Source organism: Plectropomus leopardus, chromosome 18, assembly GCF_026936395.1.
Source record: "Plectropomus leopardus strain MGB_pleo_1.0 chromosome 18, ASM2693639v1, whole genome shotgun sequence".
Classification (NCBI taxonomy): Eukaryota; Metazoa; Chordata; class Actinopteri; order Perciformes; family Serranidae; genus Plectropomus; species Plectropomus leopardus.
Window position 1 is genome coordinate 20,836,504 of NC_142193.1, and position 27,291 is coordinate 20,863,794.

Below are 27,291 nucleotides of genomic sequence, written 5' to 3' on the forward strand. Positions count from 1 at the left end.
TATATATATATATATATATATATATATATATATATATATATATATATATATATATATAAAAAGCAACTCCTTGTATTATATGTCTCTGGTGGGACATCAAGATAAGCGAATGCATAATATGATTTGTTTTTCAATCTGCAATCCCACTGCTAGATGCCAATAAATTTTAGGCCTACATACTGCTCCTTTGAAATAAGGAAAATAAACACCTTTTTGTAGAAAAAGACATGCTGAATCAAAACGCAGAAAACAGATTATTTTCATCGTATTTAACAACTACTACTCATCAAAGATGTTGTTAAATATTATTAAAAAAAAAAAACTTTCTTTGTACATCAGATTCAGAAATACTTTAATGATACCTGGGAGGAAAATGTGGTTTGTTACAGACGCTCTGATGCCAAACAGAGGGAATTATAGAAAGCAGAAATAACTACCAACATAAAGTATATAAAAATGTCAGATAGAACTGCAGAAATGCAGTATATATATATATAATGTAATAAAAATGTAATGTATGCATATGCATGTATGTATATATATATGTGTGTGTATGATGTTGTAATGTACAACGGATGTATACAAAAATAAGAAGACAGAGAATATAAGAATATATGCAATATGAGTAACAAATATATTAAAATAATAATAATAAATTAAAATATATTAAATATAGCCTGCATGCAAGGATTGACAGAATATTGCACATCTGAATAATAGCACAGAGGATTGCTACAACAGAAAACAATCACGGGCGACAGCAACAGGCTGTATGCACGTTGGCGCATGCGCACTATGGGTAGAAATTCCTCCAAACCATGCATGTATTACAGGCTGCTGCAGACGCGTTCAGTTTTCAGAAACAACGATAAAAGAAACGGAGTGAATCATCTTCTTAAGTTTAAGATCTTTCTAACGGTTGCCACGTGACCACTATTTGCTTCCGTTTGAACGCCACATTGTACAGTTGAGTCTTTTGAGTTCATCATCTCCCACACAGCCGCCTCTGACACCACATCTGCGCACCGAGGACACCGCGATGATTCATCTGCGGTCGTTTGTCCATCAGCGGCTGCTCGCGGCGGCGGAGGAGATCCTCGCGGAGGTGGAGAAAACCATCACGTTAGCTTTGGACGAAGCCGACGCTCACAGACCGACATGGGAGCCCCACAGTCCGCGTCAAAAACTGGACTCTGTGCACCAGATAACAGGTTTGGGTCCAGGCTGCTTTACTCTTATAATCTTTTGTGAGAAGTTTTTGAAGTGCAGACTATTTTAAAGAATAATTTAGTATCCAGACTCTGCAGAAAAAAGTGCCAACTCAGACTGTGGCTTGCCCACTGACCAAGACAGACAAGTTAGGGGCTGTTCGGTATTTATTAGAGGGAAGGGGCCGGTGCTAATAAAAGGAGGCTTATAATTTAAATAATAATAGTAGTATTTTAGAAACTGTACAGTGGTATATTTTTGCTTAAAAATAAGCCTTTTATGATGTTCTTAAAGGGTTGCAGATCAGTTTTTTGTTGATATGCTACCAAATCTCTGATGTAACTAATTATGTCAAATACAATCCAAATTAACCCGTTAAGTCATTTTTGCCAATAAATGTCATGTATTTATGCATGCCAATAAATACATGACAGTAAATAAATACATAATCACACACCAAATACATGTGTAGATGTGTGTATTAATATCCGTATTGTACCTGGTTCTTAGTTTATTCATTATCTGATGAAAAAATGTGCAATCAATGGCACATTCAATCAATGTCCTGCAACCCCCATAGCACTTGTAATGTATATATATTGTATATATATATATATATATATATATATATATATATATATATTGTATATATATATATATGCTTCTGAGTAATTTTTGTTTCCATCTCCTTTGTAGCTACAGAATCTCCACTGAACGACGATGAAGTGCTGCAGGAGACTTTGACCAAACCATCAGTACAAGAGTATGTGAGTACATCTGAGGTCCCCTCTCAAACCAGTGCAGACACAGACAGCAATAATGGGAATTACCTCATGGGTCAGACAATCTTCAATTTGTCCAAGATAAAAGAGGAGGAGGAGTTTTGGGATGAAGGTCAAACACAGGAGTATATTAATCCCTCTCCTGAAGGTGTGAAAAATGAGCTGGAGACACAAGTTTATCATGAAATGCAGCCAGTTTCTTCAGACGACTCTTCAGCTCCGAGCGAGAGCAGCGGTAGCGATGAGGAGTGGGTGCAAAACAAAGTACGGCTGGCAAAGAAGAAGAGACGAAAAGTTAGGATATTGCGAAGACAAAAAAGCAGTTCGAAGCGGGAAGGTCCCGACGGAGATTCCTCTGCCGTAAATGAAAAGGAGCCAAGTGTTAATTGTAACGTCTGTGGCAAGACGTTTGCCTACCGCAGTTCTCTACTGTTGCATTCAAAAATACACAAAGGGATAAAAGACTTTAAATGTCAATTTTGTGGGAAAACATTCGTCCAAAAACACCACCTGATAGATCACACCAAGATCCACTCGGGCGAGAGACCGTATCGCTGTGACGTCTGTGGGAAAACATTTATTCAAAAACAGAACCTCAACATTCACAGAAGGACACACACAGGAGAGAGACCGTACCGCTGCGATACTTGCGGAAAAACATTCAGTCAAAAACAGAACCTTAAAGTTCATCGAAGGATTCATACAGGAGAGAGGCCGTATTGCTGTAGTATTTGTGGAAAAACTTTTATTCAAAGGCATGGCCTCATCATTCACACAAGGAGACATACAGAAGACAGACTGTATCGGTGTGGATTATGCGGTCAACAATTTCCCTCCGCTGGTAACCTTAAGTTGCACATGAAGCGACAGAAACCCTCCTCTTGTGACAAATGTGGTAAAAAATTTTGCCAAAGGGGAGAGCTGATTCGACATGAGCATGCGCATGCAGCAGAGAGCGTGGAGTAACATCTACATGCAGGAAAAAAACATAAGGAACGTTTTTTTTTCATGCCTCTGCGCCAATGATAGCCGAGGCCAGACTCTTCGAGTTTTTGGGTTGTTCGAACGTCCATCTGGTACCTTCTTATGCACGTGATAGCTCAACAACGCCTAGAGGGGAATTTGTTCAAATTTTGCACACACATTCACTCAGACTTGATGAAAAGACAGATAAATTTTGGTGGTCATATGGTCAAGGTCAAGGTCACTGAGACTTCGTTAGTATTATTCTTGTGAACGCAATATCGCAAAGTCACCTTAAGGGAATTACTTCAAATTTGGCATAAACATTGAAGTAGACTCAAGGATGAACTGCTAAGATATTGGTGGTCAAAGGTCAAGGTTACACTGACCTTACATTCATCTCATTCTTGTGATAGCAAGAATACTATGATTTGTTTTTGTGATTTTTGATGACGTACTATAATACGGTGCTTTTTTTGCGTCGACAAACTACTATGACAGTTTTTCATGATTTTTGACAACATATACTATGCTACCACATACTATACTTGAGGGAATTTATTCAAATTTGACACAAACATTCACCTGGACTCAAGGATGAATTCATTACAATTTGATGGTCCAAGGTCAAGGTCACTGTAACCTTGCATCTGTCTCATTTTTGTGACGGGATATCTGAAGATGGCCTTGAGGGAGTTTCCTCAAATTTGGCACAAATGTCCACTTGGACTCAAGATGAACTGATACGGTGCTAGAAGCTCAAAGGTCAAGGTCACCTTATACAACATGTTTTTGGCCAAAACTCAAAAACCACCTTGAAACGGTGCTGATGTATAGCTCTACTGTGTGTGAAGCATCCATGGTTTCACAGACCTGAATGTAAAAATTATCTTAACTTGACTGGTATGCGAAGGCATACAACAGCGTGGTGGTAGTTCTATTTTATTTTTTTTTTTGTTTAAACAGATTAAATGGTGCCATTTTCCAGTGACAGACAATATATAGCCACAATTCATCAGTAAAACAGTAAAAAGTCCATCCTCGCTGTGTTGTAATGGAGATTGGCATGACTTAACAGTGATTATCACTTCACATGTTGATCATAACTATGCTGTTTCTAATTTCAACAGCAGACTTACTGTTGAAAGTCTGATTTTAGTAGCTGGTGTAAAAAATAAAAGAGTAAGATGTTGAAGATCATTAATGACAGAGCAGTTAATCTAAAAAAGTGAGTTCTTTGCCCAGGTCCACAGCTTTCAATCCACCTACTCAACTGTGTTCGAGTTGACAGATTCGAGTTGACAATACTGCGTGATATCAGGCAAGTGAGTTTTTCATTCAAGACAAATTTTGTCATCCATAAAATGTATTAATTTGGCTGAGTTAGTGCAATGATTTGGGGCTTAAAGGGGCACTTAACTGAAGTTCATCAACTGGAGATGTAGAGTTTGAACGAAGTGGGCATTTATTTGGGAGACATTGGGCCTCACACAGCAACTTTCTCTTCAGTTTCTTGTATTTTCTCTAGTTTTTATGATAAGAAAGACTCTGGCACATGCTCCAGAAATGGACACGTGCCATAAAAAAAAGCTTTAAGAAGAGGAAAAATGCCTGCGGTAGTGAAATTATCGTAGACCTGCTGTTACAGAAATTTTAACAAAGTAAAATAGATTTTCCAGAGTGTCAGTCCTGGTATAAGAGGACAATCGAAAACCCAGAAATGACGAATGATTTTACCGTGTCAGCAGCAGGAAGTACATTGCTCAAAAAAACACTAAAATCACGCATCAGATTATGATGCACAAATTATTCAAGTTTAGAATATTTACTGACGAACAATGTATAATTTGTTGATAACAAAGTTACGTATGTGAGGCTTCCTGACAGTTTGTTGGTGAGGTATACAACCAGTTTGCTTTCCATGAGTTAAATGCTGCTCTCTTATTCTGCAGTTTGGCCAGCAGGTGGCAGCAGACACACGAAAGTTTGTCATGGGATAGTAATTTAAGTTAATGTGACAAGATTATTTTTCTGTCATTTCCTGTAAAGACTTGGCAACTGTCAGTCAGCAGCATAAATTACTATTATACAAGCATGAACTGTAGAATATAACAGCAACATGTTTTCATGCCACTGGGAATCCAAGTGTATAAACTTGTCCATAAAATATCGTGCAGCCAGCAGATGAATGTCAGGTCGGGTTATTTCCTCCCTGACGGCGTACAGACTGCAGCTCTGCTGGTCCTGATTGAGATGAGCAGGAAGCAACAATAATCCATTCACATCCTAAAATCCAAAAGCCAGCTGCTGTCCTCCCTTACCTCTCTCACTCTACATGTATTCCTCTAAATCCTTTACAAATTGAATGACCAGAGATCATAGATATTTTCTTTATTTAACCCTTTTACACCTGAGTCATCATCAGTTTTCTTGTGCTGGATTCAGATGCTTTCCACTAGAATTTAAATGTCTGAAACCTGAGAAAATTGGTTTGACTTCTTTCCCAAACACAGGAAAAAAAAATAGCAAGAAATGTCCTGCAACCTGCAAAAAAAAACAACCACAAATCACAATGATGATGATAATAAGTAAAAGGTGATCATAGCGAGGTAAAAATGTCCAGAAAACTATTATCGTGATTATATATTTAAAATTATGTTAGAAAAATATACATATGTTGATTTTTTTAGCACTATATAGAAGTCACTTTCTTATTTGTTTGTTTTTACTTTTATTTTTTTTAATTTTATAGTAAGTTTTTGTAAGTTTTTACTAATTTCTTTAAGTTGCTCTTCACCTTCTTCTCATGTTTTTAAAAGAAATCAAACCAGTTTGCTCAGGTTTCAAGGGATTAAGGTAATGTTCAATATTTGTTTTAACATTGAGTAGGTAGACTGGATAAATATTATAGATATTTTTGAGTCCATTTTTATACGCAAAAGAACATTTAAGATATCCACAACATCATTCTTCCTGTGACAAATGCATCTAACCATTTATCATAGTCAGGAACTATAGTTATTTATTAAGGAGGGAGGGTCATCAAAAAAAAAGCTAAAAATGAAGTATAGTCCCTAAAAACAAACCCTATGAGTGAAAAACTCAAGGAATATCCATTACAATTAGGTTAGTTAACCCTTCGAAACCTACATTGCTTTCAAAAACATGGGGATAAGGCAATGAGCAATTTAAGAAGAAATGACCCAAAAAGGAAAAAGAAATAAAACAAAACAAAGAAAATTACCTGAAAATTAACACACACAAAAATTAAATAGATTAATTAATAAACAGGCAGATTACTTAAAAAAAGTAACAATAATTCTGTACTATAGTTTTAAATAATAATAATAATCACAAAAATTCTAGATATCATTTTCTGAACATTTTTAGCTTCTAAAAACAAATTTTCTAAATCTAAGTGTGCCAATGATTTCTTGCAAAGTTTACAGCAGCCCAAAATCACACCAATTTGCTCATGGTTCAAAGGTTTGAATAGTTGTGAGAGTCGTATGAATGCAGCACAAGAAAAGTGATGTCGGCCCAGGTTTCAAAGGACTAAATGAAAAAAAAAATCCTATTTGAACACATACAGATCTCTGCATCCTGTACAATCAACGACCCAAAAAAGGGATTCTGTCCTTTAAATAAGAGGCTTTTGAGCCCTAACTTTGAGCGCGCATTTTCCAGGTCGTGCAATTACATAAGTCTGCGTCCAGGGCTGCGGTGTCAGAGGGGGAGAGTTGAGCTCAGTCTGTGTTTTGACGCTGAGCGCAGCAGCAGCAGAGAGGAGGAGTCGCTCCGTCAACTGTTGGCCTCTCCAGTCTAATCTGGATTAGAGTTTCGTCCGGTCTGCAACCAGGACTCCCAATAATCACATTATTCTGTATTGGGTTGACGCCTCCTGAAGCGGAAGGAAGGAGCGATGTCAAACGGTGGCGTCGTTGCTGACGCGTTTATCTTGACGCGGGACTGTTTGTTTTTGATCAAATCTAAGGGAGGGGAGAATTTTTGCGGCGAAGATTTTGTAACATTTGAGTAAAGTTGAGTGAATATTTGCTTGCCTGCGGTCGGTGGACGGTGCGCATCCTCGTGTGCAGCACATCGCTCTGCAGCATCCACAATGATCACTGCAGCCTGCAATTGAAGCACATTTCTGCTCAAACCTCTGCAACTGATAACACGAGAGCAGCTGCTTAAAACATGCCACATCCAGGTGAGTGCTCCTGATTTTTTTTTAATAATATCCAAAACAATATAATTGCACTTGATCTGAAATATAAGAAATTTTCTACAACTGAGGACAGAACAAGGGGGCTTTTGTAGGGATTGATTTGACATCTCTTGAAATTGCATTAAGTTTAAAGGGGCAGTTCACCCTAAAATGAAAAATACATATTTTTCCTCTTACTTGTAGTGCTGTTTATCAGTCACGATTGTTTGGATGTATGTTGTTGACTGTGAAAGATATCGGTCGTAGAAAAGTCTGCCTTCTCTCCAGTTATGTAGAAGCAGATGGCACTCAGCTTGTGGTGCTCAAAGCGCCAAAAAAATGCATTTGAGAAACTCAACAGATATGGCTCTCTGGAGAAATCATGACCTGGTCACTCAAGATTCTCCACAGACCTTGTTGTGAGCAGTTTCATGTAGGAACTACTTTTTTTCCCGAACTACACCCACCAACCATATCACTGTGCAGTCAAAGTGTGCATACTGCTAGCAGCTATCTGCTATAGCGGCCCAGGAGGACAGTGTACTCGCAGCAAAACGCAGGATTTAATACGTCAAACAATGGAAATACTTTTCGTAGATTTTACTTTCCATGTTTCTGTGTACAGAAAGCATAAACTTAGAGTTGAATTGATGTTTTGAATACCTGACACTTGACTTTGCAAAGTAAGCGGAAGGATACACGTCTGTCTGCATTTGTTTTTTAAAATTAGGTGCTAAGAAATTGTATATAATGCCTGGGCTGGGGAAAAAAAGACCAGTCGTTACAGGACCAGCCCACTGGAAAAATTACCGACATTCCCGATGGCGAGTCTGTGCTTGACGCCATTAATGGTTACATCTCATGGTGAGGTGATGCAGTTGGTGGTTATAGTTTAGTACAAAGAAAGTAGTTCCTACATAAAACTTACTATTTTGAGTCACTGGGTCATGATTTCTGGAAAGAGACATTGCTGCTGAGTTTTTGAAATATATTTTTTGGCGCTTTGAGCACCACAAGCCAAATGCTATTTAGTTCTATTATATTAGAGAGAAAGCAGAGATTTTGGGCTGAACTGTCCCTTTAAAGGAACAAAGGGGACTCATTTGCTTGAGTGATGTGTTGGATTACATTGTCCATTAACAGTCTACCTCTTTTTGCCCAGGAGATATTGTCTTAATGATTTGCTTAATGAGATATAGTACAGCTTTACCAACACTGACCATGTGATACCCAGACAAACACAGAGTGCTGCGCCAAATATCTCAGACATCAGGGTCAAACGGTAGTTTGAGGACAGGATTACACCTTTGAAAAAAAAAAACCACGCCTCCCTGTGTTATGTCGGGCTGCGCAGACTGTCACCTTTACTAATGTAGCCCTCGTATGAATTGTCATCCAGAAAGACAACAAATATTCTGTCTCCTTTATTTTATCCAGTTGTCCTAGTTTAATCAGGATAGAAAGGCAACGAGGAGGACAGAGTGAGAAAGACGTGAGGTTTTGGCAGGATTTACATCCCATGTAGACGTCAGGGATAAAAATTGGATTTTCTGCCAGTCACGTCATTTCTTCCTCTCCCTGTTAATCCATTTCGAGTTATCAACGACTCAGTCATAGTCTCCTGAATTTACCTGTCCCATCATCTGCAGCAAATACACAGGGTTTGTTATCACCTTGCTGTGTCTCATTTTGTTTACAGCTTAAAAACAGAGTACTTTAGAGGTTACAGGACAGATAGACGGTGGCTTTGTCATATTAAATTTTGCTTTAATTTGTCCTCTGATACCTTTGCTTTTCAAAAAATGTTTGGCAGTCATGAGGAACTTCTCAACACTTTTTTTTTAAAGTTCAGACTCCATTGAACTTCTAAACTTTATTTCTCCACCCAGGACGACCTGAAGTTACTTGGGGCATCTCCGTTAAGACGCTAAGTTGATTAATTGGTTTGTTGATGGATAGAAAACAATATCTTCACGAACGATTTTTTTCATTCCTGTTTCCTGTTTTTCTTTGTTTTATATTATTGGAATAAAATATCTTTAGGTTTTTATCCTTGAGTCGAACAAATCAAGGTATCAAAAGACATCAGCCTTGGCCCAGAGAAATTGTGACAAACATTATCTCACTATTTTTCAATTTACATTTATTCAAGAAAATCTGCAGCAAACTTCTAAGTAATGCAAATAATTATTAGTTGCAGCTCTAAAGTGACCTTTCATGTGGAAATGTCATTATTACAAGGCAATTTAAGTATTTTGTAATCTGGACCTTATTTTCCAATGTATTTTTGTCTAAGTGACTAGAGACGATACTTTTTTGAGTTGTTCCAGTATTTAGAGTGTGCTGCAGCCGACAGTGGTGAAAAATGCCACAGTGTAATCCCTTGAGGAAAATCTCCACCATCAATACTGTATCTCAAAGTGTTTGTTTTTGCCACTGACAGGCTCAGATTATTATTTAAGTTTCTGACACTTAAAATAATAATCAAGTTGCCAGACTAACCAGACTCTATTTAGATAAACAGTTATTTTATTATTGAAAAATGTACTTCATTTAAAGTTGCCAAAAGCAAAATGAAACTTGCAAATGCCTTCTTCGTTCGTCTTTCCACTGATCCAACAATCACCAAGCCTGGTTTGGTTGAAACAAACCCTTAATTCACCCAGTGAGATTTGAAAATATGCTGCCTTTATACACACTAAAATTACTGTTTATTTAAATGTAGTCTGGTGGGTTTGGCAATATCAATTTTGGGGCTGTTTCTGGTTAAACTAAAAGGATCTAACAAAAGGGTCAGTCTCCGTAGAGATCCTTTCCAGAAATAGTTGGACACTTAAAATCTGAACCTATCAGCGACAAAAACAAGCACTTTTATTGGACGTAAATGATGCACAGCTGCCCATAGGGATCACATTTCAGCCTGTTTAGCAACTGCAGCTCTCTTGCTCAAAAATTGTTGTTCCCATTAGTCACTTAGACACAAAAACATGGGAAAATAGCGCCCAGCTTGAAGATACTTAAATTGCCCTTTCAGTGCGTTTCAATTGGACCAGATTGCAGCTTTGTTTTCTCTGTAAGACTGTCTCTCTCTTCCTTCAGTCAGGGGCATCAAAGAGTTTTTACATGCCTTTTGGTCATTGTTATTCAAAGCTCTATTTAAGAAATCTTCCTTTACTAATCATAAAACAGTTAAATCTGCTCCACTTTCCATCCTCAGGGGACAAACCAAAAACTGGGGATCCAAGCTCCTCGGATGGTTTTTCTTCCCTCTGGCAGAAGTTCACTTTTGACTGGAAAGCTGCCAAATCTCTGCTGACTCCGTGTTTCACAGAGCAGCAGAGATTTCCCTCTGCCTGTCAGCACGAACTGATCCAAACTGACTCCGAAGCAGAAATTGATTAGGGTAATGCGGGGCTGTCAGCTTAAGCTCTGGCAGAGCAGCACTTTAGTTGAATTAGATTTGACAAACAGCGCAGCAGGTTGGTGCTAAAAATTAACATCTCATTAAAAACAAGACTGCACGGAGAAGTGAGGAGATTTGGGGCGAGCCAATGAGAAAGTTAAATTACGTGCGCACCATGGTAACAAATGACACTCTGTGGCTTTGTAAATTGGTTTAATCAAAGTTGCAGCTGTTGAATTTACTCTTTCCTGTTAATGGTGGAAAAATTGTTTTTTTGACAACAATATCACCCTCTGTTTTGCTCGGAACATGGCTGCAGTATTTTCTCTCCGAAAAATTGGATAAAAACAAACAAACATGACCAAACTGGCACACAAATGAAGAATTATCTTAACTCAGGCTCCACTTATTAACTTCATTGGAGATGATAAGCGCCTGAATCAACTTTCAAACTCAACAATAGTAGAATGTTTCATTTTAAAACTTAAGTATTTCCTCTGCTAGTTTATTTTGTCTAATAAACTTCCTGATATTTGTCAGTTTTCTTATGATTTAATCCTCTATGAACACACAATGGCGACCTCAGTAGTTTTTCATAGGGATGGACAAATGGGGTCACTGAAAATCTTGGGGTGTCACACAAAAACCAAAAGCTATAAGTGAATTTCAGGATTCTGTTTTACCGTTGCTCATAAAGCCTTCGTGTGCACACATATGACGCTGCATTACGTGCGCGTGTGGCTGACAGCTTGCACAAGTGTATCTGCAGATGTATCTGAAATTGAAAGACACTGATTGCTCATTCATCAGATTGAATTCATGTCCCAAGTGTCTTAATTTCGTGTCATAAAAGCCTCTTTAATATGAAGGATTACAGTTAATCCACTCTCAGTCTGGATGATGGCGTAGCTGCCGACTCTCTGTGATTCGTGCTGCGCAGCCTGCCTGCTGTGATGCATGTCAGTGATTGTTTCATGGAAACGAGCTGTGGAGAGCTCATATAGATCCATGAGGCCTGATTTCCACAGGGAGTTTCTAATTGTTGTGTTTTCAAAGGCATAATGGATAGCAGTTAGGGAGTGGCTGGAAAAAAAGAAAGAAACTTGTTTTCCCAGTTACATCTATGACAAGCCTTGCATGTGTCACTGAGCTCTTGCTGAGTCGTTAATTTGTTATCTGAATGAAGAAAAGTGGAATATGTGAGAGTTGTCTGCATGCATATTTGTACTTATCTTGAGCGATTATTTGTTTCTGCATCAGATGTGCTTGCTTTTCTCGTCTAAAACCAAGCAGATGCTGTCACAGATGAAGTTATTTCCTCTTGTGTTTTACTAAAATCAAACCTCAGACAGCCATAAGTTCAGAGACTTGAGTTTGTGATTGAAGTGTTGCTGTTTTGAATCCCTGAACCATCTGGAAGGATCTTGTCAGAGGATATACATGAGTGACAGGCGATGTAACACAAGAGAAAACTTTGAAAGAAAATATTTCAAATGACACCAGAAGAACATGAATATCATTCTCAATATCTTTCAGTGCTCCTCGGATAAGACAAATGTGTCAATTAGGCACAATTAAGGATAGTGGATCGGATCACTGCATCTAATTTGGGATTAGCTCTGACTGTGGGATTAAACTCCTTATGATGATTGAAACAAAGCACTCATCCACTGCTTCCTTATCTGCAACTTTATGTGAACTGATAGCACACATAGAGCGAAACACAAAGCTCCCTGCATCCCTGGTGAGGAGCAGCGGAGAAGACAGAGTAGAAAGCACAGAGGAGATTAGAGAAAAAGGTTGGGAGGTGAAAGGGGAGAGAAAATTAGAAAAGCAATGGAGAGGACGGAAATAGGAAGAAGGTCAGAGCAGCAGATGAACAAGCAGCAGAGAGGCTTAATGTTAAAGGAATATGTCACTCAGAAAAAAAACGATTGTCCTTATTTACTCACCCAGTGTTACGTTGCATTTGTTAAAAAAACACAGTTTTTCTTACATGCCTCCACAGAGAACGGAGAATTCAAAAACGGAGTAAATTTCTGATGAACTGAAATCAAAACATCTGTTTACAAACTCTCACACAACTCATTTAGTGTAATCCAAGTTTCATTTGTCCAGTCTTATGCTCAGTACTTTCCAAACAGACAGCAGCCCTTTCCCACAGCGAACTGACCAGAAAGTGAGATTTATTTATGCTCTCTTCAAAGCCAGACTCCACTGACAAATACACTAATTTTACCTCACTACACATGAAAGCTGCTGGTCTACTGCTGCATCAATCAGGTAGTTTGTTTGTGTTATTATGTGACTTTGACGAATCTGAATGAATCCTTGAAAGCACACAGTAATGCAAACACACTAACTGATTGAGGCAGCGGTAGACCAGCAGCTCCTGTGTTCAGAGAGGTAAAACGACTGTTTTACGACTTTAAAGAGAGCATAGATCCGTTTCACTTTAAATTAAGTTTCCTGCTGGAAAGGGCTGTCTTTCTCGAAAGTACTGAACATATAACTGGATAAATGAGACTTGTATTATACTGCACGAGTTGCTTAAGATGTTGTAAATGGATGTTTCGATACAGTTTAGCTTTTGTTACTTAAATTCAGCAAGAATTGTTTTTTCCATTTTTGGATTCTTGGTTCACTGGAGACATGCAAGAAAAACACCTTTACAAATTCAATTTCACACAGGGTGTGTAAAAAATACACAAATGGTCATTTGGAGGTTATGCTGCTGTTAAAAGTGATGTTGTGGAATTATTTGATGTTTGTCAAAGCTGTTCAGATAACCACATTTAAATATGTTTTTCTTGTCTATCACATTTCCAGCATCCAACATGACGGACTATGAGCTACCCGAGGAGGATTTAACAAGTCTACATGCAGTTAAAGACTCGCGGTGCTAGTCGCACCATGCTCCGTGTCTTCAGGGACTACATTTGGTTGACCACACTCTCTCAGTAGCTCCTGGTTGACTTCCATCATGGAGGAGAGCAAGCTCATCTTCAGCCTGGACGGCCACGATGAAGGTCCCACTGTGGTGTTTTCCAAAGACAAACCACAGGACAGAGGGGTCCAGCCTGTTCTCAGTCTGGGGATGGATTTGGACCTGAGTCTAGGCCACAGCTCCCAGCCCTCCTTGCTGACTCACTCCCCCTCATCCCCGGGCTCTTTAGCTGATCTTTCAACATCATCGGCAGATCTGCTCATCACCACCAACCTCGTCAAATCCTCCTCCACGGACCTGGAGCCGAGGGAAAACAGCTCCCTGCGAGGCAAACCTCTTCTTAGCCTGGTCAAGTCCCTGAGCACCGAGATTTCCCGCCGGGTCGAGCCAGAGGTCAATCTGTCCAAGTCAGACTCCAAGCTGCATTTACATCCTTGGAAGCAGCATCCAAAAATCCCAGAGGCCAGGCCTGAGGTAGGAGGGCTGAATGAGAATGATGACTGGGAATCACCTCCCACTGAGCCCCGGGGCAGCTCGCTGATCGCAGAGCTGGAGGACACGCGGAGAAAGTTCTCGGAGGCCATGCAGGATCCGCTGAGCATGCTGAGTAAGATCATGGGGGACGAAAGCCCCAAGCAGGGGAGGACTTCTGGCGCCGGAGACTCGCCGTCCTCCCAAGGCAGCTGTGGCAAAGACGGGGGCAGTGAAGATGCAGACCTTAAATGCCGGAGGAGAGCTGACGGTGAGCACAGAGGTGTGTGTGACACGCCTCTGAGAAGACTCCAAAAAGGCTCCTTAAGGAAATCCTCGGCCTCCCCAGAGCGCAGTGACAACCATTTAGAAATCCGCACTTATGGAGATATGATTCAGGTGGTGGAGCTCCAGAATGGATCCAGAGGGACACATCACAGAACTTACACCCAGTCTCGAGTCACGTTGCCGGGCTCATCGCTGCCTCTTCACTGGCTCGTTCCTGTGGGTCTTCTAGCTTACGGTTTCTTCGTGTTGCCCCTGCCCTCCTACGTGACAGGTCTGTCCGTCGGGGTTGCGTGTGGCTTTTTGTTGGGCCTGGTGGTGGTGTTCATGTTTGCCCCGCGACGTTCATCTGCCAGAAGCAACAGGGGCGCTCTTTTTAGTAAATCCAGACCCCTGAGCATGGATCTACTGGATGGCGGGCTCACAGATTCGGAAATTGTCGAGGTAAGAAATGAGTAAAAGACAACATAGAGGAGGGTAAACATGAAGGTGACGATGTAGTGAAGTCAAAGTACTCTTTCTACTTTTATCCAGACTTCTCAGATTCCTTAAATCGCGTTACACATTTGAGTGTAGCAGAGAGCAGGAAGCCACTCTCTGGTTACTGATTTGACTACATGGAAATGGGGTTCAAGCTCTAATGTTTCGGAGATCAAAACAACAAACAGCCGCAGCTGTGTAAAGCATTGGACATCTTTAATGATAGTGCTGTCAGTGATGCTTAATGGATTAGTATTGAAGTAATTACTGTATAGAAAACTGCCCTCAGGCACAGCAGGTTCTGCAGCTAAAGAGCAGGTGATTTTGATAATAGCTTCCTCAAAGCGCTTGACAGCTCTGCTGAGAGAGCCGGGCTGGCGGCCTCGATAAATGCAAAGCTAGCAGGTTCAAATGAGGTGAATTTTATAAGGACAGAGGAGCTACCAGCAGCAGGCTGTGGGCTGTTTCAAAGACTTGCACACAGTGTTAAATGAGGCAGATGTATTCTGCCGTGTCTCGAGTTTCCCCTCCTGCTGAGCTGTGTTGTTAAAGTCTGCACCCCTCACTGCGAATTTAATTGGCCCATGGAGAGTATCTGCCAGATTTACGTATTTTCTGATATATTAACACTTAAGACAATTAAACACATCTAAATATAACCAGCTGTAAATATCAATTATTTTTTTTATTGTCTAGTGTGTGGGATTTAGGGGGATATATTAGCAGAAATGGAAAATACAATAAGTCTACATGGGGAGCAGGTCCTCGTCCATGGAGTTTGTTATGTTGCACCGCCATGTTGCGAAAGTAGCACAGAACGATAAACCAAACACTGGCTCCAGACAGGGCCTTTTGTGTTTTTGTGTCGCCCACCGAAGTTTGCAGCCTGCACATGATGAGCCTAAAAGCATTGGAAAAAACACAGATTTTTAACATGAAACTGCTTTATTCAGAATTTTTACCGGTTTTATTCACCGGGTCCATTTGTTTTGGAAAGGAAGAAACCTCTTCAACAAAGCTTACTGTAGAAATTCTAACAGGGAGCAGTTTTAGCTGGTTGCAATTCACAATGCTCACTGCTAAAACCTAAACTTATATACCTATACACTGTTCATATAATGCTTGAAATAACATAAAAGAAAAAAAGAAAATAACAGATAAGTAAAAGTCCCAACTGACCATTAAAACATTGTAAAACTGGTCAAGCATGGAAATTAACGTAGATACGTGATGAATGCTAAAAGTCCAGGCATGTGGTCATAACAGATGTTAGGCGGCTCAAGTGTTATTAACCTAATCCAGTGGAGGTTTTTCATTTTTCAGGACAATGTGAGGTGATTTGTGACTAATTGTTGGGTTTAACACCCTCATTATTTCCTTCCAGGGCTGGATGAACGAGACACACAGCTACGACCCCGAGACTTTCCACCCCTCCGTCACACACTCTGTCTATGTCACCCTGGAGGACGGCCGGCTGCGCCTGGCATACCCACGTGCCAACATCCCCCGGTGGGCGGCGTTCAATGAGACGCCCCACGAGGCCACGTTCTTGCGTTCACGCACTTACCAGCTGGCTAACTGTAAGGTCAGTGCACTATATATAAAATATTCTCATTTCTGGGTCCCTGGGGAGCAGGCATGTCCCTCAGAGGGGAGTAAAAGAGAAGGCGACCTCTCGCCTGAACTCACATCTCTCTGCACCCACATTGTCATCTAACACGGACGTGAAAGACCAGAAGGATTACGACTGAAGTGATGATGCTTTGAATAAACTTGACCCACCTACTGTCCCAGTAGCACAGTGATACTCAACTAACGGCCCGTGGGCCAACTGTGGTCCCCTGTAGGGTGACAGGTAGCCCTCCAACCATTTTTTAATTCACAATAAAAGTAAAGTGATTCACACTGACAATTGTTTCTGTACTTTAAGTATACATAAGCTGCCAGAGTGCATAACAAAGCATCAAATCCCTGCACCCCTAACAGAGGTCCTAGCTAAGCCCATAATGTCCTAAAGTCCTAAAAATGTCCTAAAACCCGAGAAACTTATGAAAAATGTCCTAAAACCCTAGAAATGTCCTAAAATCCTAGAAACTTACGAGAAATGTCCTAAAATCCTAGAAATGTCCTAAAATCCTAGAAACTTACGAGAAACGCCCTAAAATCCTAGAAATGTCCTGAAATCCTAGAAATGTCCTGAAATCTTAGACACATCCTGTAATCCTAGAAATGTCATAGAAACATCCTAAAGTCCTAGACATCTCTAAAATTGTAGTAATGTCCTAGAAAAATCTTAAAATACTAGAAATGTCCTGAAATCCTAGAAGCATGTATGGGCCTTATGCTATTGGCCCCTGGCCTCCTGTCATTTTGCAAAAGTGGCCCCCAAGCAAAGCAAGTTGAGTCTCCCTGCTGTAGCGTATTAAGGCAGTAGCTTCCAACAGAGTGGCAGAATAAAACCGACACACAATCTAATCGATGCAGGGAGCCCTTTGGCAATAGCAAACTGTCAACACAAATTTTGCCTGCCAGCCTTTCTTGTAGAAAATAAAAACACAGATAAAAAGAAAATAACACTTATCATCATTTATCGTCTCTCTCTGTTGCTTTTACTCCCAGGTGTCTCTGTTGCCGCCTGGTTTGGCCCGCAAGAGGATCTGGAACAAGAAGTATCCCATCTGCGTCACTCTGGCTGACGGGGAGGTTGGGGAGGAGATTTTGGTTGAAGGGCAGGAAGAGGAAGAAAGGACAGAGAAACACACCGTCCCAGACCACCAGCTTCCTGTCACGCTGTACCTGTTCGGCCGCACAGGAAGAGAGAAGGAGGAGTGGTTTCAGCACTTCCTGTCTGGCTCCAAGGCTGCAGCAAAGAGCAGTGTGAGCAGGGAGGAGAGTGCAGGTAATGCAGGTAATGCAAGACCCTCTTAGACAGTTGTAATGCAGCTTTAATCGGCATTCAACTCAAAGTCTCATTCACCTCCAGCTCTCATGTTCATGCTCATACAGTCTCCACAACTTCATCCATATTTTTTTATTTAATTTGTGAATTTCCTTGACAAAGTAATGTAATGCAAAAGCTCACATGTCGTCCGACAATATTTGTTCTGTTTGATTATGAAAGATTTGCTAGATTTCCCCAAAGTCAAGATATTTACAACATGAAAAATTTAAATTTCTCCACGTCTAAATATATAGCACTTTGAAATGCAGCACCAAAGCTCACTGAGCCAGTGGAGGGCTGGTCTAAAAGGAAAGGCTATTTTGTATTTTATATCTTTTTTTTTCTTATCAAAAGCAAAAAACTGTAACTATCATCTGTAATGCAAACAGTCATTGTTGAAACACGTGAAGGACAGATTGATGCTCACGCAAGAATTGCACTGTTTCTGTGAGTTATATTTACCAGCTCCTTCCACACACTCACTTCGTGTCTCCGTTTTTCTCTGTCGCTCAGAAACATCATGTGGTGGAGACGCTGCTAAAGAAAGCACAGAAGAGCTGCACGACTTGCCAGGAGCAACAAGATCAAGAACGCTGCTGGAGTATAGCACATACATGACTCAGATCATTGGCTCGCAGAGCTGCAATCCCACCCCGAGCCCCTGCCATAGTGACAAGGGAAGCCCCACATCCCAGAAGAAGGTCAATGAGCAAAATTTTTATTTAGCTTTTAGTATTATTGTAGCTTTTAGTGTTATGTCTAGTGTAGTGTTATGACCCCGAGTCTTCCTGGGGTCCTGCACATTAACATACAGTTCAAACATAAAATTCAAGTATAGAAAATGTATGATTGAAAAACAGTACAGACATAAAAAATACAAGACAACTTAAGATAATAATCTGAATGCTAGACTAATACCTATATGAAAAGACAGAAATAAGAAATATGTTATAGTAGTTGTAGCAGTATAATTAGACAGCAACAGGAAGAAAAACACCTACATACATAAAGTAACAATGAGGCAATAATATGGCAAGCAGACTAAACAGATAAATCCATGATATAAAACAGAAAAAGCATCAATAAGAGCGTAAGCAAATATCCAAACTTTGTTCTGCTTACCCTCTGCATGTCATGTTAATACTCTACATAACTCCTATTGATCAGAGCGGATCAATATCAGCTACTGTTCCTCTGTTCTGCTAAGCGCTCAGACCAGCCTCGTCCAGGATGCGGCTCACCTAAACACATCCTTGCTGACTCGACCAAATGTCCATGTGCAGAAATATCAGGTATCACCTGGCTGGAAGGATATTAATAGGGACTGACTGAGCTGATAATCCTGGCATTGGTGATTTGGTATCGGCAGCCCACATTGAGACAGTCTGTCCTGATGTTTAGAGAGTCCAGGGTTCCCATGGATTCTTAAAAGGCATTGAAAAACTTGAAATCATCAAAAAAAAAAAAAGCCTAAATTGTTAGAAAAATGTCTTAAAATGCCAATCTTTCAAAAGTCTTAACAATTTGGGGGGCTTGGCAAGTAGTATTTTATTAATCTTTCTTTTCTGATGTTGCATTGCAAATTTTGGTTATTGTAAAGTCTGACGAAAGCTGTAGAAACCCCGGAGCATAAATAATAGCATAGGAATGACAAAAAATTGTATTCTTATACAATACATGTGCAGACATAAATGTCCCTCTGGAACTTATTTCTCTGTGTTTTTTTCCCACAGTGTCAAAATGAAGAGCATGCATCTGGAAGTCAGGCTGGAGCTGAGTCCAGTGCAGGTTCAGGGGCAGAGGGACGCTCTGCAGAGGGCCAGCCCACCTGGGTGAACTCACTGGTGGGACGGATCTTCTGGGACTTTCTGCGGGAGAAGTACTGGACCGATCAGGTGGCACACAAGATCCAGAGGAAACTCAGCAAGATCAAGGTGAGGGTAGATGAGGAGGGTGATTTATTAGCCAAAAGTCCTTAGATGATTAAATGTTTGGTTTGAAACCTGGAACAACATCAATTTTCTTGTGCTGCATTCAGATGCCTTTTTTCAAACATTTAAACCTGAGCAAAATGGATTTGTATTTTCAAAATAATTTGAGTAATTTGGCAAGAAATGTCCCACAAACAAGAAGATTACCCCCAAAGAGAAGAGAAATATCATTAGAAGGTAATAATAACAATAAATAAACAAATGTCCAATAATAATAATGATAATTATTATTATTATTATTATTATTATTATTATTATTATTATTATTATTATTATTATTATTATTATTATTGTTGTTGTTGTTGTTGTTGTTGTTGTTATTATTATTATTATTGTTGTTATTATTATTATTATTATTATTATTATTGTTGTTGTTGTTGTTGTTATTATTATACTTTTTTTAATTAACATTTTATTATTAATAATAGTTCTACTTTTTTGTGAGGTCACCTTGAGTGTTGAGAAAGGCGCCAATAAATGAAATGTATTATTATTATCATTATTATTATTATTATTATTTTGCCTTTACCTTTTTCTTTCCTTTTTTTGGCTAGATTTTAGGTAATTTGCTTGTAAATTCTTTCCATGTTTTTGAAAGGAATCAAGTCAGTTTAATCAGGTTTCAAAGGGTTAAACTGATGCTCCTTAGTTTTATATTCACATTCATCTTCATATATATGTATGTGTGTGTGTGTGTGTGTGTGTGTGTGTGTGTGTGTATATGTATAGTATACACTGTCATCAGTGTCATACTGACTAATGGCATGGAGAGGCAGCGGTAAGTGTACTGTAGGTCAGAGCTCTGCAAGCTGTGTCGCTCGATGATTCGACCTGAACAAGGTCAAAAGATGTCATGCTGGAAACTTCAACGCTGCAGCTCTGTTTCCTGTGTGTGTTTGTGTGTGTGTGAGACGGGGAGAGGGAGTCAGTCTGCTGATCATGCACTCCTTCTGGTTGCAGAGGCGGGAGGCCTTCTGAGCACAGCAGCGCTGATGGCACTGCAGCATCTCATTACTCATTTCCTGCCCTCCTCTTTGACACACACCATCCTTTTTACTATCTCTGTCCTTCACGCACACGTACACACTCGTACACACCCCAGGTTTCCCCGGTGTGCTCATTTATTTGAAGTAATTTTCTCCCCCTGTGGAGTATTTATCTTACACAGATTTTATCTGGAATTTTTTTATGCCTGATATAAACGCAGCATGTTTACTAATTAAAACTGTTGTTTGTCTCATTACAAGTTGCCGTACTTCATGAATGAGCTGACTCTGGCAGATCTGGACATGGGCACTTGCCTACCCCAAGTCCTCAGCACCTCTACACCAACACTGGACCGCAGAGGTACAGTCGTATGTATTTGCACGCGTACATGGCGCATTGGATAATTACCCACCTATACATGCTCGTGCTCTGTGCCTGAGTAACGCTCCACAGAGCCACAAACCTGGCTGTAAACTGAAGTCTTGTTTTAATGCCTCTGCCCCTGGCTAGAGGCATTATGTTTTCGATTTGTCTGTCTACCTGTCCATCCCATACTCGTGAACGTAACATTTCAAAAACGCCTTGAGGGAATTTTCTCAAATTCTGCACAAATATCTTGCCTGATATTGGACAGAATTGTCGTAATTTTAAGCTCACACTGACGCATAGCCATGACAACATAACTGTTTTGCTGTCGAGTGGAGCGGAGAAATAGACTGTATGCAAGGATGGATGCCAAAAGAGCTTTTCAGAAGTGAAGCCAGAACAGCTCAATCGCCCCCTTATGGCTGGCTGCAGTACAGGTCATAAACCCCTCCATGACAGCAATGGGACGTGAGCCGAAATAAAAAAATAAAAGTACATGTCCTATCATGTTTCTTTAAAGTGGTTTCTGTTATTTTAGGCAGTTCTTATCATGCTGATGTTTGTTCAAGTTTTCATTGTTCTGATAAGTCTGGTTTTAATTAGTTATTTGATGCTCTAAAAAAGGGGTTTGACAACATGACCGACAGTCCTCCTGTGTGCCTGAGTTCAGTGGTGCTGCTTGCAAACAGATGAAAAGGCAAGAACTCTGTACTGCGAAGTTCGCTCCCCTGCAGACTCTGGCTCCAAATGACATCACCTGTTGAGATGTATTGTCCATTTATATATTCAGTAAAAAAAACAATTAAAAATTTGGTTTAAAAAACTGCTGTCAGGTACAGGTGAGAAGACATGTCAATTTCAAACAGCATCAGTAGCAGCATCTATTTTTGTTAATAGCACTCGCAATTGCAAAAAGTTGCTTGAAACTAGCTGAATATGATGCTCAAAGTTTTGGTTTTGATAAAACATTTGCCAAAGGCATATAAACAAAAACATATTTGTGTTAGAGTTTGTGATATTCCAAACTCTAAATTTCGGTAACCATTTTCATTTTTTATTGGAAAATGCATATTTCCAAATCTCGGTTGTCTGTCTCATTAAGTACTAATAATCAGTATCGGAATCGGTCCTGAAAAACCAGTATCGGTCGACCACTAGTCCCTAATGCTGCTCTCCCTCTCGCCAAAATTTAGCGCAACTTATATCGGTATATCGGCCTCTTCCCAACAAGATAGCATGACATGGTTGGTACCAACGCATGCGTCAGCTCATCTTGTTTAATATGTTATCTTTGTCTTCTAGTTAGCTTTAAAAGTTAGCCAGCAGTTTTTATTTGCCAACCTTTAATGATTAACCATAGACCCATACATGCCCAAGCATGACCCTAGCCATTCATGCCCCCCCCCTTGGGGCGGGGTCATCCATATCCTTTAACACCCCCTAACAACAGGCCTGCTTGAAACTGTGATTTTGTAGATCAGATGTGTGTATTAAGTATATTTACCTTTTACAGTTTGTAATTTCTTTGCAGCAACATCCATATTTAAAACATTGTCACAGATACATACAAGTCTGAATAGACACACAACCACGAAACTGTGATTCTAGTTTCTTTTCTACACCACAGGCGTCACCTGATAAAGTTTACCGGACGGTCACCACCCAGATTTCTTCTCTGAGACACAAAACTGCAGGCAGCTTAGGCCATGATCTCATTTGTCTCTTTACAGAGTTTGTGGCACCTGCCCTGAAAGCTTTCTCCTGCCGAAGAGATTAGCAATCCTCTTGGCCTTGACTAAGCTTAACTGACAATAGCATGGCCGAGCTATCCTCTGTTGGTCTAATGTCCCCTCTGCAACAACAGTGTGCCCGGCCAGATCAAGGCGAGATGTTGGCTTGTTAAGAAATCTGATCTGCTTCCTCCCTTTATCCCCAAGGCCTGTGGCTGGAGCTGGAGGTGGTGTACACAGGCTGCCTTCAGATGACCCTGGAGACTAAGATGAACCTGTGTAAACTGGGTAAAGAAGGAGAGGACGAGGCTCACAGCATTTTAGAGACCCAGCAAGTGGGGTGAGGCACATTCATGTTTCATGTTACTATAGAGCGTATGGAGGTGGATGTGAGCAGGCACAAGGACAAATGAGTCTTCTGAGATCAGTAGATAAGTGATACATAAGTGATGCCACTGGTGTGTTTTCAGCTCGAAGCCCAGGCTGTGTATACTGGCTGACAGTGACGAGGAGTCATCCAGCGCAGGCTCGTCTGATGAAGAGGAAGTCCCACTGTCTGAGTCGCAGGGGCCTCCGGGAGAAAAGAGCACAGCGGTCGCAGCCGAAGGGTAATTTAACAACTTCATTACAAAAGAAATCAAATATGCATGGATTTTAGGTCACTAAACTGCACTGCGCTGTAGTTTCTGAACCATGTTGCACTTGTGGTCGCATCTTAGTGATGTAACTGCAGGTGTTTAATTTCTACAACAGAGGATTGGGACCATGTTAAAGACAAAAATGTTAGATTTCGAGAATAAAGTCGTAATTTCCAGAGTAAAGTCTTAACATTATGAGGAAAAAAATCCTCATATTTCGAGAATTATGTTGTGGTTTATGAGAAAAAATGTCGTAATTTTATGAGCATAACCTTGTAATATTAAAAGAATTAAGTCCTCATTTTATGAGAAAAAGTCGTAATTTTACAGGAAAAAAGTCATAATTTTATGAGAATAAAGTCCTAATATTACAAGAAAAAAAGTTGTACTTTTACAAGGAAAAAATGTTGAGAATAAAGTCATATTTTTACAAGAAAGGGGATATTATATTACAGAAATAAACATAATGCACAGGCTGCCTGTAGTCTGTTTTATGGAGTGATAAAAAAAAAATATCCAAAATCCCCTCTGTAAAAACATTTGACTCTGATGTTCCAACAAAATGAAACAACAATCTGAACCTAGCTTTATCCAATGTCTAGATTTTTGCCCTGGTAATTTTAGCTCATATTTAATTAGATATTGCCCAACAGCTGACACCTGGGGAAGTTTCATGGTGATATCTGTTAGCTAAGTTTAACCCTATTTATCTGGAGTATCTCGCATTACACTTGATAGAGCTCTGATTTACTTGATATGCCATGTTCGAGTGTATGAAGTGCAAAAAACCTTAATGATAATAACAATAATGAACATGCATAAATGTGTAATCTTTGTAGAAATAGTCGCATTCTTGTCATACTCATCAGTATGTACACCAGAGCTGCAGTCAGTTCAGTCCCACTTTGGATGGTTATATTATGTCCAAATTACAGTCCCACACTACATTTGTGCATGTGTCCTCATCCGTCCTGCAGGCACACTGGTGGCAGCACAAGTAGGAAGATCTTGAGATTTGTGGACAAAATCGCAAAGTCCAAATACTTCCAGAAAGCCACGGAGAATGAGTACATCAAGAAGAAGATAGCCGAGGTTTCCAACATGCCTCTGATGCTCAGCGTCGAGGTCCTGGAGCTTTCCGGCACTCTGGCCGTCAACATCCCACCTCCCCCCACTGACAGGATATGGTACTGAGTTCACTTTGCTCTCCGTAATTTTGTATTATATATTCACAGGTTTCTTTTTTCTCATGCAGTCTTTTTCTCTCGTTCTCTCCTCTCAGGTACAGTTTCCGGGTCCCTCCCAGGTTAGACCTTCATGTGCGACCGACGCTCGGAGAGAGGGAGGTCACCTTCACGCATGTCACTGAGTGGATTGAGAAAAAACTGCAGTGTGAATTCCAGGTCGGTCCATATGGGGAGCTGACTGTAAAAATTCAGCTACAGATTTCTAGCTGATTAGTTTTTAAAATATTTAGCTCGTATTCAAGGAAAAAAAATCATTTAAAACATGCAATGTCTAATGTCTGCAAAATCTAAATATTAAATTAAAATCTTAATGTTTACTTTTGTCGTGCTAAAGTGGGAGTGGTTTAATCTTAAATTGGTTGGGAAAATGCATGATGTAGCATGGGCTATTTGCATATTTTCTACACGTTTAGAAGTTGATTCACCATTTAGATCTAACATGTAAAATTTAGATTTAAAGATAACATTTAGATTTAGTTTTGACATTTAAAGTTATTGTTTAGATTTAGTTTTAGCATTTAGATTAAGATGAGTTTTTAGATCTAACATTTAATGTTTAGATTCAGATTTGATATTTAGAGTTTACATGTAGACTTAACATTAAGAGTTCACACTTAACATTTAGATTTACATTTATTATTTAGATAGAGTTTTAACATTAAGATTTAATATTTATATCTAACATTTAACGTTTAGATTTAGATTCTAACATCATTAAGATTTAACATTTAAGTCTAAAATTTAACATTTTGATGTAGATTTAACATTTAAATGTATATGTAATATTTAGATTAAGATTTCATACTGAGATTTAGATTTAGCTTTTAGAATGAGATTTAATCATTTGATCTGTTATATCTATTATAAATCTATAATATTTAGATCACTAAGAAAATTGACCAAAATTACCTTAATAAAGGGGGCAAGAATTATTAGAAAATGATCAAAAACTAGGGGAAAAAATATCCATAATCATTATAATTATGTCTTATTTGTTATTATGCTTTAATTTAATTAATTTATTTTTTGCTTATTTTCAGGGAATTTTCTTGTAACTTTTTATGAATGTATAGCTGTTTTAGGCCATGTCTTGTTAAGTTGCTCATTGCCTTCTCCTCATATTTTTGAAAGAAATCAAACTAAGGTTTCAAATGGTTAAATATGGATTTGTTGCTTCTCAACAGAAAGTGCTTGTGATGCCCAATATGGACGATCTCTATTTGCCCTTGATGGCCTCCGGGCTGGACAACCCACCTGCATCCCACCAATCCTCAATCCACTCCTCATCCCACCAGTCCTCCATGGAGTCCCAGGACTACCTGTCGGAATAATTTCCCCTCTGAGGTCACAGCTGAGATCATATCAGTGTAAAAAAAAAAGCCGTTGTGCACCTACTGCGGTGAATCTCTGATGGATTCGGAGGCAGCTGAAGCTGAAGCAGGATACCGGCTCAGTGTTCATCCTGAGTGTTGGTTGTAACCAGTGCAGGAAGAAACCGCCTGAAGGCACGCTGCGACAGCGACCTCCCGGACTGTGAGAATGGTGCTACAGTGTCCCCTACTGTGAAGATGACTGTACTGTACACCAGTGAGAGCACATTTAACACCAAAAGGGAACTTTTTTTTATTTGATGCCAGCATGGATAAAAAAATGCAAAAACTGGATGTTTTTACTGCACGTTAAAACAAGGTTTTTTGATGACCTCTGTTTTAAAAGAATCTTGATGGAACGAAATAACCATCCGTTCATTTTCTGATCCTGTTACAACATGAGAAAAACATGGAGATGATTACGTTCAATCAGTCTACCATGGTGCATGTTTTTCTGAACAGTGTTGAAATGCCAATGGATTTATCAGAGAATAAAAACCTGTTTGAAACTTTAAATCTATTGAATTGTTGAACTTAAAGGGAAACTGGTATTTTTCAACCTGGACTAAATTTTTTTAGTTTTTTGTGTCTAGTATTGAGAGAGGATGCTACAGCCGGAAAACAGGCTGCAATATAACAACTCAGGTGCATCCATCAATTTATGTGCATTAAAAGTGCTTGTTTTTTGTCATCGATGGGCTCAGATTGTTATTATGGGTGCTTGACATCATTATGTAAAGGACCCTGCAGAGAAGTGAAACAATTGTCTGTAACTTTCACTTGTTCTGGTCTTTTTTGTGTCCAAGTTGTGTCCAATGTTGTGTGATCAGACTGCAGATGCATTTTTTAAGTGGCCTTTTTTTGGTGACCATTTCAAAGCACACCTGTGTGCAATAAAATATTAAAAAAAGCCAGTCGTTTTTGTCCTCTAAAAGTAAAGAGCGGTCCTGTAGTGAGACCAGAAAACAAAGCCGATTGTAATAAGCAAAAAGTATGAAAAAATAACAACAAAAAAACCAAATGTTAACTTTCTCTGCAGGGTCCTTTCTGTAATGTTATCAGACACTTCTTATAACAATCTGAGCCCATCAGTGGCAAAAACAAACTCCTTTAATGAACGCAAATTGATGGGGTGCACCAGCCCAGAGTGGTTACATTGCAACCTGTTATGCTGCTGAGGCTGCAGCACTCTCTTTTGATACTGGACTTTTTCAAAAATTGCTCTTAGGAGTAACATAGACACAAAAACGTGGGGAAAAAAAGGGTCCAGG

General features: G+C 39.6%; 2 protein-coding genes across 3 annotated transcripts; both read left to right on the plus strand.

Annotated features, from left to right (window-relative positions):
- The first annotated feature begins 836 nt into the window (after positions 1-836).
- On the plus strand, positions 837-4,149 carry LOC148186487 (uncharacterized). Its single transcript, XM_088069418.1, has 2 exons — positions 837-1,211; positions 1,906-4,149. The coding sequence occupies exons 1-2, from the start codon at positions 1,040-1,042 to the stop codon at positions 2,955-2,957; spliced, it is 1,224 nt and encodes a 407-aa protein (XP_087925544.1). The 5' UTR covers positions 837-1,039; the 3' UTR covers positions 2,958-4,149.
- A 1,681-nt stretch (positions 4,150-5,830) lies between these two features.
- LOC121956733 (testis-expressed protein 2-like) lies at positions 5,831-26,963 on the plus strand. 2 transcript variants are annotated; one of them, XM_042505106.2, is made up of 12 exons: positions 5,831-7,167; positions 13,397-14,714; positions 16,135-16,335; positions 17,370-17,649; positions 18,205-18,392; positions 19,425-19,625; positions 20,930-21,029; positions 22,973-23,105; positions 23,236-23,373; positions 24,381-24,590; positions 24,686-24,806; positions 25,835-26,963. In XM_042505106.2, the coding sequence occupies exons 2-12, from the start codon at positions 13,551-13,553 to the stop codon at positions 25,979-25,981; spliced, it is 2,883 nt and encodes a 960-aa protein (XP_042361040.2). In that variant the 5' UTR covers positions 5,831-7,167; positions 13,397-13,550; the 3' UTR covers positions 25,982-26,963. The 2 variants fall into 2 exon arrangements, with proteins under 2 accessions (XP_042361040.2, XP_042361039.2); XM_042505105.2 differs by having other exon boundaries at positions 5,833-7,167; positions 17,370-17,658.
- Positions 26,964-27,291: the final 328 nt, after the last annotated feature.